Consider the following 15,327-nt stretch of genomic DNA (forward strand, 5'->3'; position numbering starts at 1 on the left):
TAGGGCATGGTACCAGAGGTAATGATTCATGTGTCTATGTGTGGAGGTGTGCACACCTCCAATGTTGTTCTTGCTAAGAGCTGCACTTTATCTTGAGCGAGTGGACCCCCATGCTGATATATCGACTTATTATACTGAGTTTGTATTCTTGTGCCGGAAGAAGACTGTTTGAGTTTGTTTTACTACATGGTTTATGAGGACGCAATAAAACAGCCGGTTATTTAAATCGAAATGGTTCCTGTATTTACCTACAATATGCACCAAAGCGAGTCAGAATCTTACAACAGAAATATCCAGCAATTAGATCAATGTGACTTGGTTGAACATCATCATGATGTGGCTAGATTAGCACGTGAAATATGGCATTAATCCTGTAAAAGCAATTTCAGGAGAACTTGCAGCGAACTGTCTGAACTCCAACTGTCATCTCCAATCTATAAAAATGTCTTCACTGAAAACAGAGTTTACAGAGTGAAAGATCAACCAGCCAGAGAATGCAGCTCATTTCTCCAATAACATACTACAAAGTGTTTTAGTTTTTTTTCTCGTGTACTATTGATTTATGGAGAAAAATTAAAACAATGGTTATCCCTTAAATGATGTGGTAGGTTAAGCAGCTGATCAATTCTTGTTTGTGGCAAATGTACTTGTCATAGAAAAGCATAAAGAATAATGGGAAGGTTACAAAATTTGAATGAAAAGGCAAGTAGTGCAACATAAAAATTTACCAACACATTTATTGAAGAAGTATTTGTATAAAGACTATTACTGCATTCCCATATATATTAGATGAGTGTAGCTGGTCTAATTGAGGTCTGCAGGATGGGCCATCTAACGGCAGTTGTCGGGAGGAAGAAGAATATCAACATGGCCGATCCTTTGTTGTCAGAGTAGATAAGCAACCACCAAATGTGTCCCTTAGAATGTTAGTGCACCCACAGGGGCATGCTATAATGCTAATGAATATGCAGTGTCAGAGGCATAGTCGCTCTAATGTCTGCTGCCACTGCTGTTTTTTGGCTCAGTGCGCATGATCAGAATGTCCCCGGACTTCTGGTCATGCGCACTACACCAGTTTGAAGCCAAGATGCGTACACCTGGTTTCATAGCACTCATGACTGAAAGTCCGGGACTTTTGATCATGCGCATTGAGCCGAAATCCAGTGTCGGGGGCAGTAGCAACAGAGAGCGGTGAGATCGACCATGCCTCTGATGCTGCGCATTCATTAGCATGTTATCACAGCCACAAGGGCGTGCTTACATGCTAAGGGGGCCTACTAGCCAAGGGAACTAAAGCGGGTTTTACACGGAACGACATCGCTAACGAGATGTCGTTGGAGTCACGGAATCCGTGACGCACATCCAGCCTCGTTAGCGACGTCATTGCGTGTGACACCGCAGGAACGACTGTTAACGATCAAAAATACTCACCATATCGTTGATCGTTGTCCAGTCGTTCCTATCTGGATTATCGTTGCTGTTGCAGGTACGATGTTGTTCGTCGTTCCTGCAGCAGCACACATCGCTACGTGTGACACTGCAGGAACGAGGATCAACATCGTACCTGTGGCCGCACGCAATGAGGAAGGAAGGAGGTGGGCTGGATGTTCGTCCCGCTCATCTCCGCCCCTCTGCTTCTATTGGGTGGCCGTTTAGTGACGCCGCTGTGACGCCGAACGAATCGTCCTCTTAGAAAGGAGGCGGTTCGCCGGCCACAGCGACGTCGCTAGGCAGGTAAGTATGTGTGACGGGTGTTAGCAACGTTGTGCGCCACGGGCAGCAATTTGTCCGTGATGCACAACTGATGGGGGCAGGTACGCTTGCTAGCGATATCGCTGCGTGTAAAGTCCGCTTTACACCCTTGAGACTAGTGCATATGATAAAACGTCTTTAGACATACTTTTTCTAAAGATCTCTTTATCTATGCTAGTGTATACAGGGACGATTAGGCAGGGATTAGCAATATACACCCAGAACTGCTCGTGGACCTGGGTGCATATTGCACCTGACAGGTTCTCTTGAATTATGCTTCCAATATACCAGTAATTACTGGCAAAATGTGGGTCACTACGTAATTGGCATGTTTATTTTTCATATACTATTGTTTAGTAGAGTGTCAATGGATTAATAGGATAAAGAAAGTGAGCAAGATCAAGTATATTTATCTATTAACGTGACATATTTATGCCTACTTACCCCAGAATGCAGGCAAGGAGAAATTGTAAAACAAAATAAAAATTTGTCCACTGGCTAAAAAGTAAGACCTAAGGAGACACAGAGTGCATACACATTACAGCCATATAATTCCCGCATTATTATATGCAGCAATACATTTATAATTTACTTGTCTTTTTAGCATTGAAATTAAAAATTAGAACCATTTTTATACATCAGGTTTTTTTTTGTTTTAGCATTTGTAAGCCAAATTAGTAGTGGAATAAACACAGAGAAAAAGTATAGCATATCAGCACCTCTTGCGTGTTTTTGACCCACCCCTGATTTTGGATTGTAAATACTTACAAAAAATATTGCATTGTGAAAGTGGCCTAAAGATCAACTTTCTTGCAAGTGATTATCCTCAAACTGGTTTCTGTGGAGGCTTTGTGGCCTTGTTGTATTGAGGGGCGTAATATGGAATCAAAGAGTCTGAGCTTCTGATTGCTCATCCCTATTCATTATAGACATCTAGTGACAGGTTTGAATTGAGTTATATTATTAATGTAATCTGCCACCAGGTTTTTGCCACCTAATCTGAGAACGGCATAATGTAGAGACAGAGACACTGATTGCAGTGATGTGTCACTTGCTGAGCTGCTTAGTGTAGTTTTGATAAATTCATTGTTTTATCAGCAGGCGATTATCACTACTGTAGAGGACTAGTAACCCTGCTGCCATCTAGTCCTCCATATATATGAGCTCTGTATAACCCCACCCCAACCATTGATTGGAAGCTTCCTGTGTATACGTTACATGGACAGAAAGCTGCCAATCAGTGGTGTGGGCATGGTTATATAGTGGTGTGGGCGTGGTTATATAGTGGTATAGGTGGGGTTGCACAAATCTCAACATTCAGATAACTGCTAGATTATATAAAAATGACAGTAAACAGACCAGTAACTCATACATCATTGGAATCAGGGTCTCTGCCACACATTATGCTGCTCTTCAATAAGATAGTAAAAACTTGGTGACAGATTCCCCTTAAAAATATTTTTAAATAATATATTTACAAATATTTGATCAAGGTCTTTGTTACAGTCACTTTTTAGCTTAATAAAACATTCCAATTGTTTTCCATTCCTAAGGTTTACATGTGTTTGGTGGCATATTTCCATTAATTACATTTGGAACTAGTTTTATTCTGACATTTGTGAAGTATACAAGATCTCCTTCTCTGCTCTTCTCTTATCTCCTCTTCCCACAATCGCGTACAAGATTTCTACCGTGTCTCCCCCATACTCTGGAACGCTCTACCTCAGCATATCAGATTCTCCCCTACCGTGGAAAGCTTCAAGAGCAACCTCAAGACCCACCTCTTCCAACAAGCCTACAACCTACAATAGCCCTCAGTCCAGTAGACCACTGCGCAACCAGCTCTGTCCTCACCTATTGTACCATCACCCATTCCCTGTAGACTGTGAGCCCTCGCGGGCAGGGTCCTCTCTCCTCCTATATCAGTCTGTTTTGTACTGTTAATGATTGTTGTACGTATACCCTCTTTCACTGTAAAGTGCCATGGAATAAATGGCGCTATAATAATAAATAATAATAATAATATGGGGAAAAACAGTAAGAAATAAACCAAACTTTGAAGAAGTGCTTTGAATTAAACATCATAACTGAAAAAAATATACCATTGAGCATAAGCCACAAGAAAACTGCCCTAGGGTGTGTGCAAATTCATTTTTTTAAGGCAGATTGTGCCTGAACATTTGCTGCCAAAGCACCCCATAAAATTAACATAGTGCATTACTGACGGACTCATGACTTTAAACATGTGATTTGCATATATGTGATCATGTGCCAACTAGACATGTGCGGCCTCACTCAATACAAGTGAATTGGTCGCGTTTAGTCAGAATGTGGCCGGAACTATGCAAATTGCATACTTGCAGCCATATGACCGCCCACTCCCGGCACCGACACCAAAGAATCCTCACAACACACACACTGCGCTCTGTAAGGATTCCCAACTCTGCAGTCACATAAAATTACGCCAGACTTCTGCCCCCAAACCTGGACAATCCCTTTATGGTGAAAATGCAAAGAAGATCATCATTGTATCCTTTTTGAATGGAGGAAAATATTTGTATCCATAAAAAAAAATAAAAATACCTTTTCAAATTCTCCAGACCAGAAGATGTAAAGCAATGTAGGTAAAATCATGAAAGCAGCATTATAAAAAAGGACACCATATTTGCCAAGTTCCTATAAGAGAGAAACTGTAAATCATCATCGGAAATAAAATAGTGTCTGTATGTGCTGGCTATCCTCAGTCTGAACATGAAGAGAATAATTATTTGTTCTGCCTAAGTAACAAACACTGTAAAGGTATTTCCCTATGCTGTTACTCAAAGCACCACTCCAGTGATTTTTTTGGGAGGGATTACAGTGCTGGAGTGGCGCTCTAAAAGTGAGCCCCCTGTATTATACTCACCTACCGCCGTCATCTTTTTTCAGCACTGCTCCACTTTCGTGGCGCCAATTTGTGCCCATATTTCCTGATTGGCCAAAAGTAAGAAGTTACATCACAAGCTCGCAATACATTTCTATGAGAATCAGAAAGAGGCTCTCATAGAGTTGTATTGAAGCATGCCTTCCAGCACGTTCTGCAAAACACTGGAGCTGCCAGCAGGTTACAAATCACAGGAGACTGACAGCTATGCTGTAAAAAGATGACGACCCCGGAGGGTGAGCATTATATAGAAGGTACGGGACTTAAGGCCCCGTCACATGCAACGACTTCTCTAACGATATATTGCCAGGGTCACGGTTTCCGTGATGCACATCCGGCATCGTTAGCAACATCGTTGCGTGTGACACCAACGAATGGCCGTTAACGATCAAAAATACTCACCTTATCGTTGACACGTCGTTCACTTTCACAATATCGTTGATTGTTGAGGTCACAGGTTGTTCGTCGTTCCCGAGGCAGGACACATCGCAACGTGTGACACCTTGGGAACGCCGAACTGCAGCTTATCTGCGGCCGCCGGCAATGAGGAAGGAAGGAGGTGGGCGGGATGTTACAGCCGCTCATCTCCGCCCCTCCGCTTCTGTTGGGCGGCCGCTTAGTGACGTCGCTGTGACGCCGCACAAACCGCCCCCTTAGAAAGGAGGCGGTTCGCCGGTAACAGCGACATCGCTAGGCAGGTAAGTCCGTGTGACGGCTCCAAACGATTTTGTGCACCACGGGCAACGATTTGCCCGTGACGCACAAATGACGGAGGCAGGTACGCTCACTAGCGATATCGTTAACGATATCGCTGCTTGTGACGGGGCCTTTACATTTAAAGTGCCACTCCAGAGGGGAAATTAAATAAAAATGCTGGAATGGTGCTTGAACTGGACCTGTCATATCCTAAAATGCTATTAATCTGCAGATATGGGGTTAGTCTGCAGTTTTGTGTATGGCTTTCAGTCATAGTGGCATGGATTCAGTCACCACTCAATACATAATGAGCAGCGGTAGCCATGCTTCAGGACTGACTGACAGCTGGATCAGCACTAATACACTGTTGACAGGCTGTCAGTCAGTACGTGGGCATGGTTACTATGTACTGAGCGATGGCTGAAGCTGTTCAGGCCCTTCCTCTATGACTGAAGCCAGAGTTTGCTTAAAGGAATAAAGTTATTTTCTATTAAATTCTAAGAAAGACAATAAGATAGTTCCTTACTTCATGGACAAACACAGACAGAAATAGGCCCTCGTGAAGAACAGTGTATGGCCTATTAGCTCATCTTACTGCCCCCATTTATCTGCCTGCACCAATGGTATGTCTGCCCTTGACTTTCTTCATACACAAGGGAGGTGATAAACAAGAAGGATGCATGTGGTTTTAAACAAGTAGGATACTTGAAAATAATTACCTTGGGATTAATTTTTTCTTTGGTGTAAACTGAATAGGCCGCTGTGAATAAGTCATTCATCAACACAATGGTGTATCCTTCCAAATTAAAAGTAAGGTCGAAACTGAAAAACAAATTCTCATTTTTAGGCTCCTTCACACACCCGTGATGTCCGTTTTCACACGTGCCAGAGGCACGGACACAAATAGATCCATTAAAATCAATGGGCTTGGTCACACATCCGTGTTTTCACACTTGTCCGTGTGCTCCACACAGCGACATGTCCGTTTTCTGCCGGCAGCACAGGTGTAACACAGACCACACACTGATGTGATCCATGTGACATCAGTATGACATGTACCGGAGAAAACACAGGTTGCATAAAAATAAAGAATTTTTATATTTACCTGTCTCCTGCGCTCCTGTCTCTGCCTCTGCTGTTGCTCTGGGCCCGCTCAATATGTTCATGCATATTCACTGCACTAACTGCGGACCGCAGTGTGGAAGACCGCAGCGCGGGAGATAGGTAAGTATACCAGCTCATGCTGTCAGTGTGCTATCCAGATGTCACACGGATAGTACAGGGACAGCACACGTAAAACGGACACACCTTCACCATGGACCGTGCAGAACGTTAGTATTTTGCATGGACGTGTGAAGAAGGCCTTAAACAGTAAAGTCATAATGCTTAAATGTGTTACTGCAAAATTAAGATATTTTCCCCTTTTTGAAGTCATAGCCATTATTTTTCTTTTTTTCATCCACAGTTTCCTAAAGTCATAACTTTTTTATTTCTCTAGTTACATGACTAATGAGGGCTTGTTTTCTGCAGGATCAGTTGTAATTTTAATGGCACCAATTAAAAATATTGGAATTATGTTTTAAATGTGTTCACTGTGTGGTAAAATGGACATGCCAAATGGAGATGCCAAATTTATTTTTTTGTTACATTTTAACACTTACAAAAAAGGTATATATGTATATATATGCAATCATTTTCAAGAAAAACCAGAGTATTATCTGACAGAATTGCAGGGGTGCCAATACTTTTGACCAGCACTGTATATATATATATATATATATATATATATATATATATATATGTATATACAGTTAGGTCCAGAAATATTTGGACAGTGACACAAGTTTTGTTATTTTAGCTGTTTACAAAAACATGTTCAGAAATACAATTATATATATAATATGGGCTGAAAGTGCACACTCCCAGCTGCAATATGAGAGTTTTCACATCCAAATCGGAGAAAGGGTTTAGGAATCATAGCTCTGTAATGCATAGCCTCCTCTTTTTCAAGGGACCAAAAGTAATTGGACAAGGGACTCTAAAGGCTGCAATTAACTCTGAAGGCGTCTCCCTCGTTAACCTGTAATCAATGAAGTAGTTAAAAGGTCTGGGTTGATTACAGGTGTGTGGTTTTGCATTTGGAAGCTGTTGCTGTGACCAGACAACATGCGGTCTAAGGAACTCTCAATTGAGGTGAAGCAGAACATCCTGAGGCTGAAAAAAAAGAAAAAATCCATCAGAGAGATAGCAGACATGCTTGGAGTAGCAAAATCAACAGTCGGGTACATTCTGAGAAAAAAGGAATTGATTGGTGAGCTTGGGAACTCAAAAAGGCCTGGGCGTCCACGGATGACAACAGTGGTGGATGATCGCCGCATACTTTCTTTGGTGAAGAAGAACCCGTTCACAACATCAACTGAAGTCCAGAACACTCTCAGTGAAGTAGGTGTATCTGTCTCTAAGTCAACAGTAAAGAGAAGACTCCATGAAAGTAAATACAAAGGGTTCACATCTAGATGCAAACCATTCATCAATTCCAAAAATAGACAGGCCAGAGTTAAATTTGCTGAAAAACACCTCATGAAGCCAGCTCAGTTCTGGAAAAGTATTCTATGGACAGATGAGACAAAGATCAACCTGTACCAGAATGATGGGAAGAAAAAAGTTTGGAGAAGAAAGGGAACGGCACATGATCCAAGGCACACCACATCCTCTGTAAAACATGGTGGAGGCAACGTGATGGCATGGGCATGCATGGCTTTCAATGGCACTGGGTCACTTGTGTTTATTGATGACATAACAGCAGACAAGAGTAGCCGGATGAATTCTGAAGTGTATCGGGATATACTTTCAGCCCAGATTCAGCCAAATGCCGAAAAGTTGATCGGACAGCGCTTCATAGTACAGATGGACAATGACCCCAAGCATACAGCCAAAGCTACCCAGAAGTTCATGAGTGCAAAAAAGTGGAACCTTCTGCAATGGCCAAGTCAATCACCAGATCTTAACCCAATTGAGCATGCATTTCACTTGCTCAAATCCAGACTTAAGACGGAAAGACCCACAAACAAGCAAGACCTGAAGGCTGCGGCTGTAAAGGCCTAGCAAAGCATTAAGAAGGAGGAAACCCAGCGTTTGGTGATGTCCATGGGTTCCAGACTTAAGGCAGTGATTGCCTCCAAAGGATTCGCAACAAAATATTGAAAATAAAAATATTTTGTTTGGGTTTGGTTTATTTGTCCAATTACTTTTGACCTCCTAAAATGTGGAGTGTTTGTAAAGAAATGTGTACAATTCCTACAATTTCAATCAGATATTTTTGTTCAAACCTTCAAATTAAACGTTACAATCTGCACTTGAATTCTATTGTCGAGATTTCATTTCAAATCCAATGTGGTGGCATGCAGAGCCCAACTCGCGAAAATTGTGTCACTGTCCAAATATTTCTGGACCTAACTGTATATTGTGAGGTAGCACGGTCGGCTGCGCAGCAGAAGACATGGGATCCAGGCATTAAGGTTCACAGCACACGGTTTTAATGTCCAAACGAAAATCCACAACAATATACATGTGCCTCTCCAGCAGAGAGCTCAGGGAGTTCTGTTCACTCCCCCACACCCGGCACACCTGCCCTCGTTCCTGTTTCCTTTTAACCCTTCCTTAAGCCTGTAGGGAGTTACTTTCTATCATGGAGTGAGCACAACCGGGGGCGAGACATACCGGCCGTCATAGATAACCCTGGTCACAGTCTCACATACCCCCCCCTCAGTTCAAGCGAGCGGGGTTGAACTCCTGCCATCAAACACGGGCCGCGGGACAAGGCATCGGCGTTGCCCTGCAACCTACCGGCCCGGTGTTCAACCGTAAACCGGAAGTTCTGCAGAGAAAGGAACCACCGGGTAACCCGGGCATTCCGTTCCTTGGCGGACCTCATCCAGACCAGCGGAGAGTGATCCGTCACCAAGCGAAACTGCCGTCCCAGCAGGTAATAGCGTAGGGACTCCAAGGCCCACTTGATCGCCAGGCACTCCTTCTCCACTACGCTATAATTCCGCTCGGGAGGGGTGAGCTTCCTACTTAAGAAGGTGACGGGGTGTTCCTCCCCCTGAACCACCTGAGACAACACTGCCCCCAGGCCGACCTCTGAGGCGTCAGTCTGTACTATGAACTCCTTCCGGAAATCAGGGTGTACAAGAACGGGCTGTCCGCACAGGACCCCCTTCAGGGCCCGGAAGGAGTCCTCGGCCTGTGGAGTCCAGCGCACCATGACGGAATTTTTTGCCTTTGAGAAGGTCCGTCAAGGGGGCTGATAGTCCCGCAAAATCCTTTACAAACCTCCTGTAGTACCCCACGATACCCAGGAAGGCCCTAACCTGCTTCGTGGTCAGGGGTCTAGGCCACTTCTGGATCGCCTCAACCTTGTTAATTTGGGGCTTAATCACTCCTTGGCCTATCACGTAGCCCAAGTAGCGGGCTTCCGTGAGTCCCAACGCACATTTCTTGGGAATGGCTGTCAATCCGGCTGTTCGAAGCGCGTCCACCACCGCTTGTACCTGTTCCAAGTGGGTCTGCCAATCGGAGCTGTAAATAATGATGTCATCAAGGTACGCTGATGCATACGCCTGGTGGGGTTCCAGCACTAAGTCCATCAACCTCTGGAACGTGGCCGGAGCGCCATGTAACCCAAAAGGCAAGACAACATAGTGGAAGAGACCCTCCGGCGTAACAAAAGCGGTTTTCTCCTTGGCGGACTCCGTCAGTGGCACCTGCCAGTACCCCTTGGTCAGGTCGAGCGTGGTAAAATATCGCGCCTGTCCCAGCCTATCAATCAGCTCATCCACCCGGGGCATGGGGTAGAGATCGAACTTGGATATTTCGTTCAATCTCCTAAAGTCATTGCAGAACCTTACGGAGCCATCGGGTTTTGGTATTAGGACAATCGGACTAGCCCATTCACTTCGGGATTTTTCGATGACCCCCAGGCGTAACATTGTCTTTACTTCCTCCGATATGGCTTGTCGTCGAGCCTCCGGTACCCGGTATGACTTCAGGCGTACCTTCAGGTGGGGCTCGGTGACAATATCATGTCGTTTCAGACTGGTCCTACCGGGCAGCTCGGAGAAGACATCGGGGTTCTGCTGAACCAACCGTCTGGCCTCTCGCCTCTGAGTCTTGGTGAGGGCTTCTCCAATCCTTACTTCCGGTTCGTCCTCTCCGGAGGTCGCTGGAGCCGGATGTGAACGACCCGAAGAGGAGGGAGGTGGGGAAAAAACAGCCATCAGGCTTTCCCGTTCCTGCCAAGGTTTTAATAAGTTGACATGGTATATTTGTTCAGGTTTCCGCCTACCGGGCTGCAATACTTTATAGTTAACCACCCCGACTCTTTCCTTTATCTCGTAGGGGCCTTGCCACTGAGCCAGAAATTTACTCTCCGCCGTGGGGATTAATACCAACACGCGATCCCCGGGTTTAAAGGTCCGCACGGTGGCTTGTCTATTGTAGCGGCCGCTTTGCGCAGCCTGAGCCTCCTGTAAATGCTCCTTCACAATTGGCATGACCGCGCTTATGCGGTTCTGCATACCCAAAATGTGTTCAATCACACTTTTATGGGGGGTGGGCTCTTGCTCCCATGTTTCCTTTGCCAGGTCCAACAATCCCCGGGGATGTCGCCCGTATAACAATTCAAAAGGCGAAAACCCCGTGGATGCCTGTGGCACCTCTCGTATGGCAAACATCAAATAGGGAAGCATCATATCCCAGTCTTTCCCGTCTTTTGAAATCACCCTTTTGAGCATGGTTTTCAGGGTTTTATTGAAACGCTCGACTAAACCGTCTGTTTGAGGATGATACACAGACGTACGCAACTGCTTGATCTGGAGTAGCCGGCATAGCTCTTTGGTCACTTTAGACATGAACGGGGTCCCCTGATCCGTAAGGATCTCCTTGGGCAACCCCACCCGGCAGAACACAGCAAACAACTCCCGAGCTATAAGCTTTGCTGCAGTATGTCTGAGAGGTATCGCCTCGGGATACCGGGTGGCATAGTCAACAATCACTAGGATGTGTTGGTGCCCTCGAGCGGACTTTACGAGGGGCCCCACCAGATCCATCCCTATCCGTTCAAAAGGGACTTCTATAATGGGTAACGGTACCAACGGACTGCGAAAATGGGTCAGGGGTGCGGTAAGCTGACACTCTGGGCAGGTTTCGCAGAACCGTTTTACCTCCCCAAAGACCCCGGGCCAATAGAACCTTTGCAATATTCGCTCCTGCGTTTTCTTGACCCCTAGGTGGCCACTCATCAGGTGTTTATGAGCCAAGTCGAGGACCCGCTGGCGATGCGGCTGGGGCACCACCAACTGTTCTACCCCACGCCCCGTATTTCATCTACCCGGTAGAGTAAATCTTGCTTAAGAGCGAAATGGGGGTACCTTACCTGGGCACCGGGCAGCTGTGCCACCCCGTCAACTACTGTCACCCGACTCCGGGCATGTATTAACGTAGGGTCCTGGAGTTGGGCTGTCCCAAACGTATCCGGGGACGCCTCCAACTCCGGGATGGGCTCGACCATCTCAGCCTCTCCTGCCAGTACCTCTAGGGGAGACCTATCGGGTTCACACTCTGTCCCTATCATGGTGACCCCTACGGCAGGCGTCCCGGATTCAGGATTGTAGGGCTCAGGTCCCGGACTGACCAATATCTGAGGGGACTTAGGGGGTCCCCTCCATAAAGTCCAAAAATAGGGCAGATCCCTTCCTAGGATCACGTCATAAGGAAGAGTGTTAAGAAGTCCCACCTCATGTTGCACCTGACCGCATGGTGCTGTGATGGTGACAATCCCCGTGGGATAGTCTCGGCGGTCCCCATGTATGCAAACCACCCCCACGGTCCGTCCTGTGGCCTTTACTTTAGCCCTCAAGGTGGATCGCACAAGGGTCACTAAGCTTCCGGAATCCAACAATCCTGTAACCGGACATCCATTCACCTGCATTTGGCACAAGTGGGGCTCCGTCTCTGGGGAGACCAGGTCAGCGGTACACACCACCTGAGCATACATTGAACCCCGCCGGGTAACCCCACAATCCATGGGCTCCGTGGTGAGTGGACACTGGGCTTCCATATGTCCCACCCGCTGGCACCGCCAACATCTAATGGGGACGGAAACCCCGTTGACGGGTTGTCGTTTAGGGTACAGAACCTTCCGGACCTCAGGAATGGCGGCCGCGGCCTCAGACGGGACGGTAGGGGACTCCTGCACCGTTGTCAGCGGTGGGTCCTTGGCCCTAGGCTTGGAGGGGCCGGACCGACGGGCGGTACGCAAAGTCTCAGTGTCCCGTATCAAGTCCTGCGTAGCCACATGCCGCTCTACCAGGGACACTACTTTGTCCAGGGTACTCGGGTCACCCTGTCCTACCCACCGTTGAACGGTGACGGGTAAAGTGCGCACAAAACGATCCACTACTACCCTTTCCACCATTTGCGCCGGGCTCAGAGTGTCAGGCTGCAACCACTTTTTTACAAGATGCAACAAGTCATAGGCCTGGGAGCGTACGGGTTTGGCTTCCTCATAGAACCACTGATTTACCCGCTGAGCCCGCACATAGGTATTCACCCCCAACCGAGCCAGTATTTCGGCTTTCAGGGTCACATAGTCAATGGCGTCCTCGGTACAGAGGTCCAGGTACGCTTTTTGGGGTTCCCCCGTTAGATAGGGCGACAATACTTCAGCCCACTGGGGGGTCGGCAGCTTTTCCCGCTCGGCCACCCGCTCAAACACCGCCAGGAACGCTTCCACATCATCCCCCGGAGTCATCTTTTGCAACGCTTGTCTCACCGCTTTCCGGACGCTGCTGTCGTCACCCGGTCCCGGGGTTGTTGCTGCCGGTCCGGCACGGACCAACTTGGCCAGGAGAACCATCTGTTCTTGGTGCCTTTTTTCCTGCATTTGCAAGGATTGCTGCTGACGTTCCAACGCCCGGAGCAGGTGTGCATTGGTCTGTTGCTGCTGTGCATTAGCCTCTTGTAGCTGTGCATTAGTCTGTTGCTGCTGCCTTAGTATGTCCTCCATGGCGTCGACGGGTTTGGGCTGTAGTATAGCCGCTCGAATCCAGGACATGTGCTACTGGGTCACCAGGGATGGATGCTACACCTCACCGGCTGTCATGCCCGCATTCTCCACCATATGTGAGGTAGCACGGTCGGCTGCGCAGCAGAAGACACGGGATCCAGGCATTAAGGTTCACAGCACACGGTTTTAATGTCCAAACGAAAATCCACAACAATATACATGTGCCTTTCCAGCAGAGAGCTCAGGGAGTTCTGTTCACTCCCCCACACCCGGCACACCTGCCCTCGTTCCTGTTTCCTTTTAACCCTTCCTTAAGCCTGTAGGGAAACAGCATTAACCCTGGAGTGGAGTTACTTTCTATCATGGAGTGAGCCCAACCGGGGCGAGACATACCGGCCGTCATAGATAACCCCGGTCACAGTCTCACAATATATATATATATACATATGTATATATACATACATATATAAATAAATATATATATATATATATTATATATATATACAGTGCCTACAAGTAGTATTCAACCCCCTGGAGATTTAGCAGGTTTGATAAGATGCCAATAAGTTAGAGCCTGCAAACTTCAAACAAGAGCAGGATTTATTAACAGATGCATAAATCTTACAAACCAACAAGTTATGTTGCTCAGTTAAATTTTAATAAATTTTCAACATAAAAGTGTGGGTCAATTATTATTCAACCCCTAGGTTTAATATTTTGTGGAATAACCCTTGTTTGCAATTACAGCTAATAATCGTCTTTTATAAGACCTGATCAGGCCGGCACAGGTCTCTGGAGTTATCTTGGCCAACTCCTCCATGCAGATCTTCTCCAAGTTATCTAGGTTCTTTGGGTGTCTCATGTGGACTTTAATCTTGAGCTCCTTCCACAAGTTTTCAATTGGGTTAAGGTCAGGAGACTGACTAGGCCACTGCAACACCTTGATTTTTTTCCCTCTTGAACCAGGCCTTGGTTTTCTTGGCTGTGTGCTTTAGGTCGTTGTCTTGTTGGAAGATGAAATGACAACCCATCTTAAGATCCTTGATGGAGGAGCGGAGGTTCTTGGCCAAAATCTCCAGGTAGGCCGTGCTATCCATCTTCCCATGGATGTGGACCAGATGGCCAGGCCCCTTGGCTGAGAAACAGCCCCACAGCATGATGCTGCCACCACCATGCTTGACTGTAGGGATGGTATTCTTGGGGTCGTATGCAGTGCCATCCAGTCTCCAAACGTCACGTGTGTGGTTGGCACCAAAGATCTCGATCTTGGTCTCATCAGACCAGAGAACCTTGAACCAGTCTGTCTCAGAGTCCTCCAAGTGATCATGAGCAAACTGTAGACGAGCCTTGACATGACGCTTTGAAAGTAAAGGTACCTTATGGGCTCGTCTGGAACGGAGACCATTACGGTGGAGTAAGTTACTTATGGTATTGACTGAAACCAATGTCCCCACTGCCATGAGATCTTCCCGTAGCTCCTTCCTTGTTGTCCTTGGGTTAGCCTTGACTCTTCGGACAAGCCTGGCCTCGGCACGGGTGGAAACTTTCAAAAGCTGTCCAGGCCGTGGAAGGCTAACAGTAGTTCCATAAGCCTTCCACTTCCGGATGATGCTCCCAACAGTGGAGACAGGTAAGCTCAACTCCTTGGAAAGGGTTTTGTACCCCTTTCCAGCCTTGTGACCCTCCACGATCTTGTCTCTGATGGCCTTGGAATGCTCCTTTGTCTTTCCCATGTTGACCAAGTATGAGTGCTGTTCACAAGTTTGGGGAGGGTCTTAATTAGTCAGAAAAGGCTGGAAAAAGAGATAATTAATCCAAACATGTGAAGCTCATTGTTCTTTGTGCCTGAAATACTTCTTAATTCCTTTGGTGGAACCAAACAAAATTC

General features: G+C 46.5%; 1 protein-coding gene across 1 annotated transcript in view; it reads right to left on the reverse strand.

The window, feature by feature from the left end:
• Positions 1-15,327, reverse strand: part of SLC35D2 (solute carrier family 35 member D2) — a 188,266-nt gene that overhangs the window by 74,268 nt on the left and 98,671 nt on the right. Inside the window, exons 7-9 of the mRNA XM_075340476.1 lie at positions 6,091-6,193; positions 4,336-4,428; positions 2,197-2,264 (exon numbers count right to left, since the gene is read on the reverse strand). Of these exons, the coding sequence (XP_075196591.1) occupies positions 2,197-2,264; positions 4,336-4,428; positions 6,091-6,193 (264 nt within the window). The remainder of the gene's footprint in view (positions 1-2,196; positions 2,265-4,335; positions 4,429-6,090; positions 6,194-15,327) is intronic.

The sequence above is a fragment of the Anomaloglossus baeobatrachus genome, chromosome 1 (genome assembly GCF_048569485.1).
Source record: "Anomaloglossus baeobatrachus isolate aAnoBae1 chromosome 1, aAnoBae1.hap1, whole genome shotgun sequence".
Taxonomy (NCBI): Eukaryota; Metazoa; Chordata; class Amphibia; order Anura; family Aromobatidae; genus Anomaloglossus; species Anomaloglossus baeobatrachus.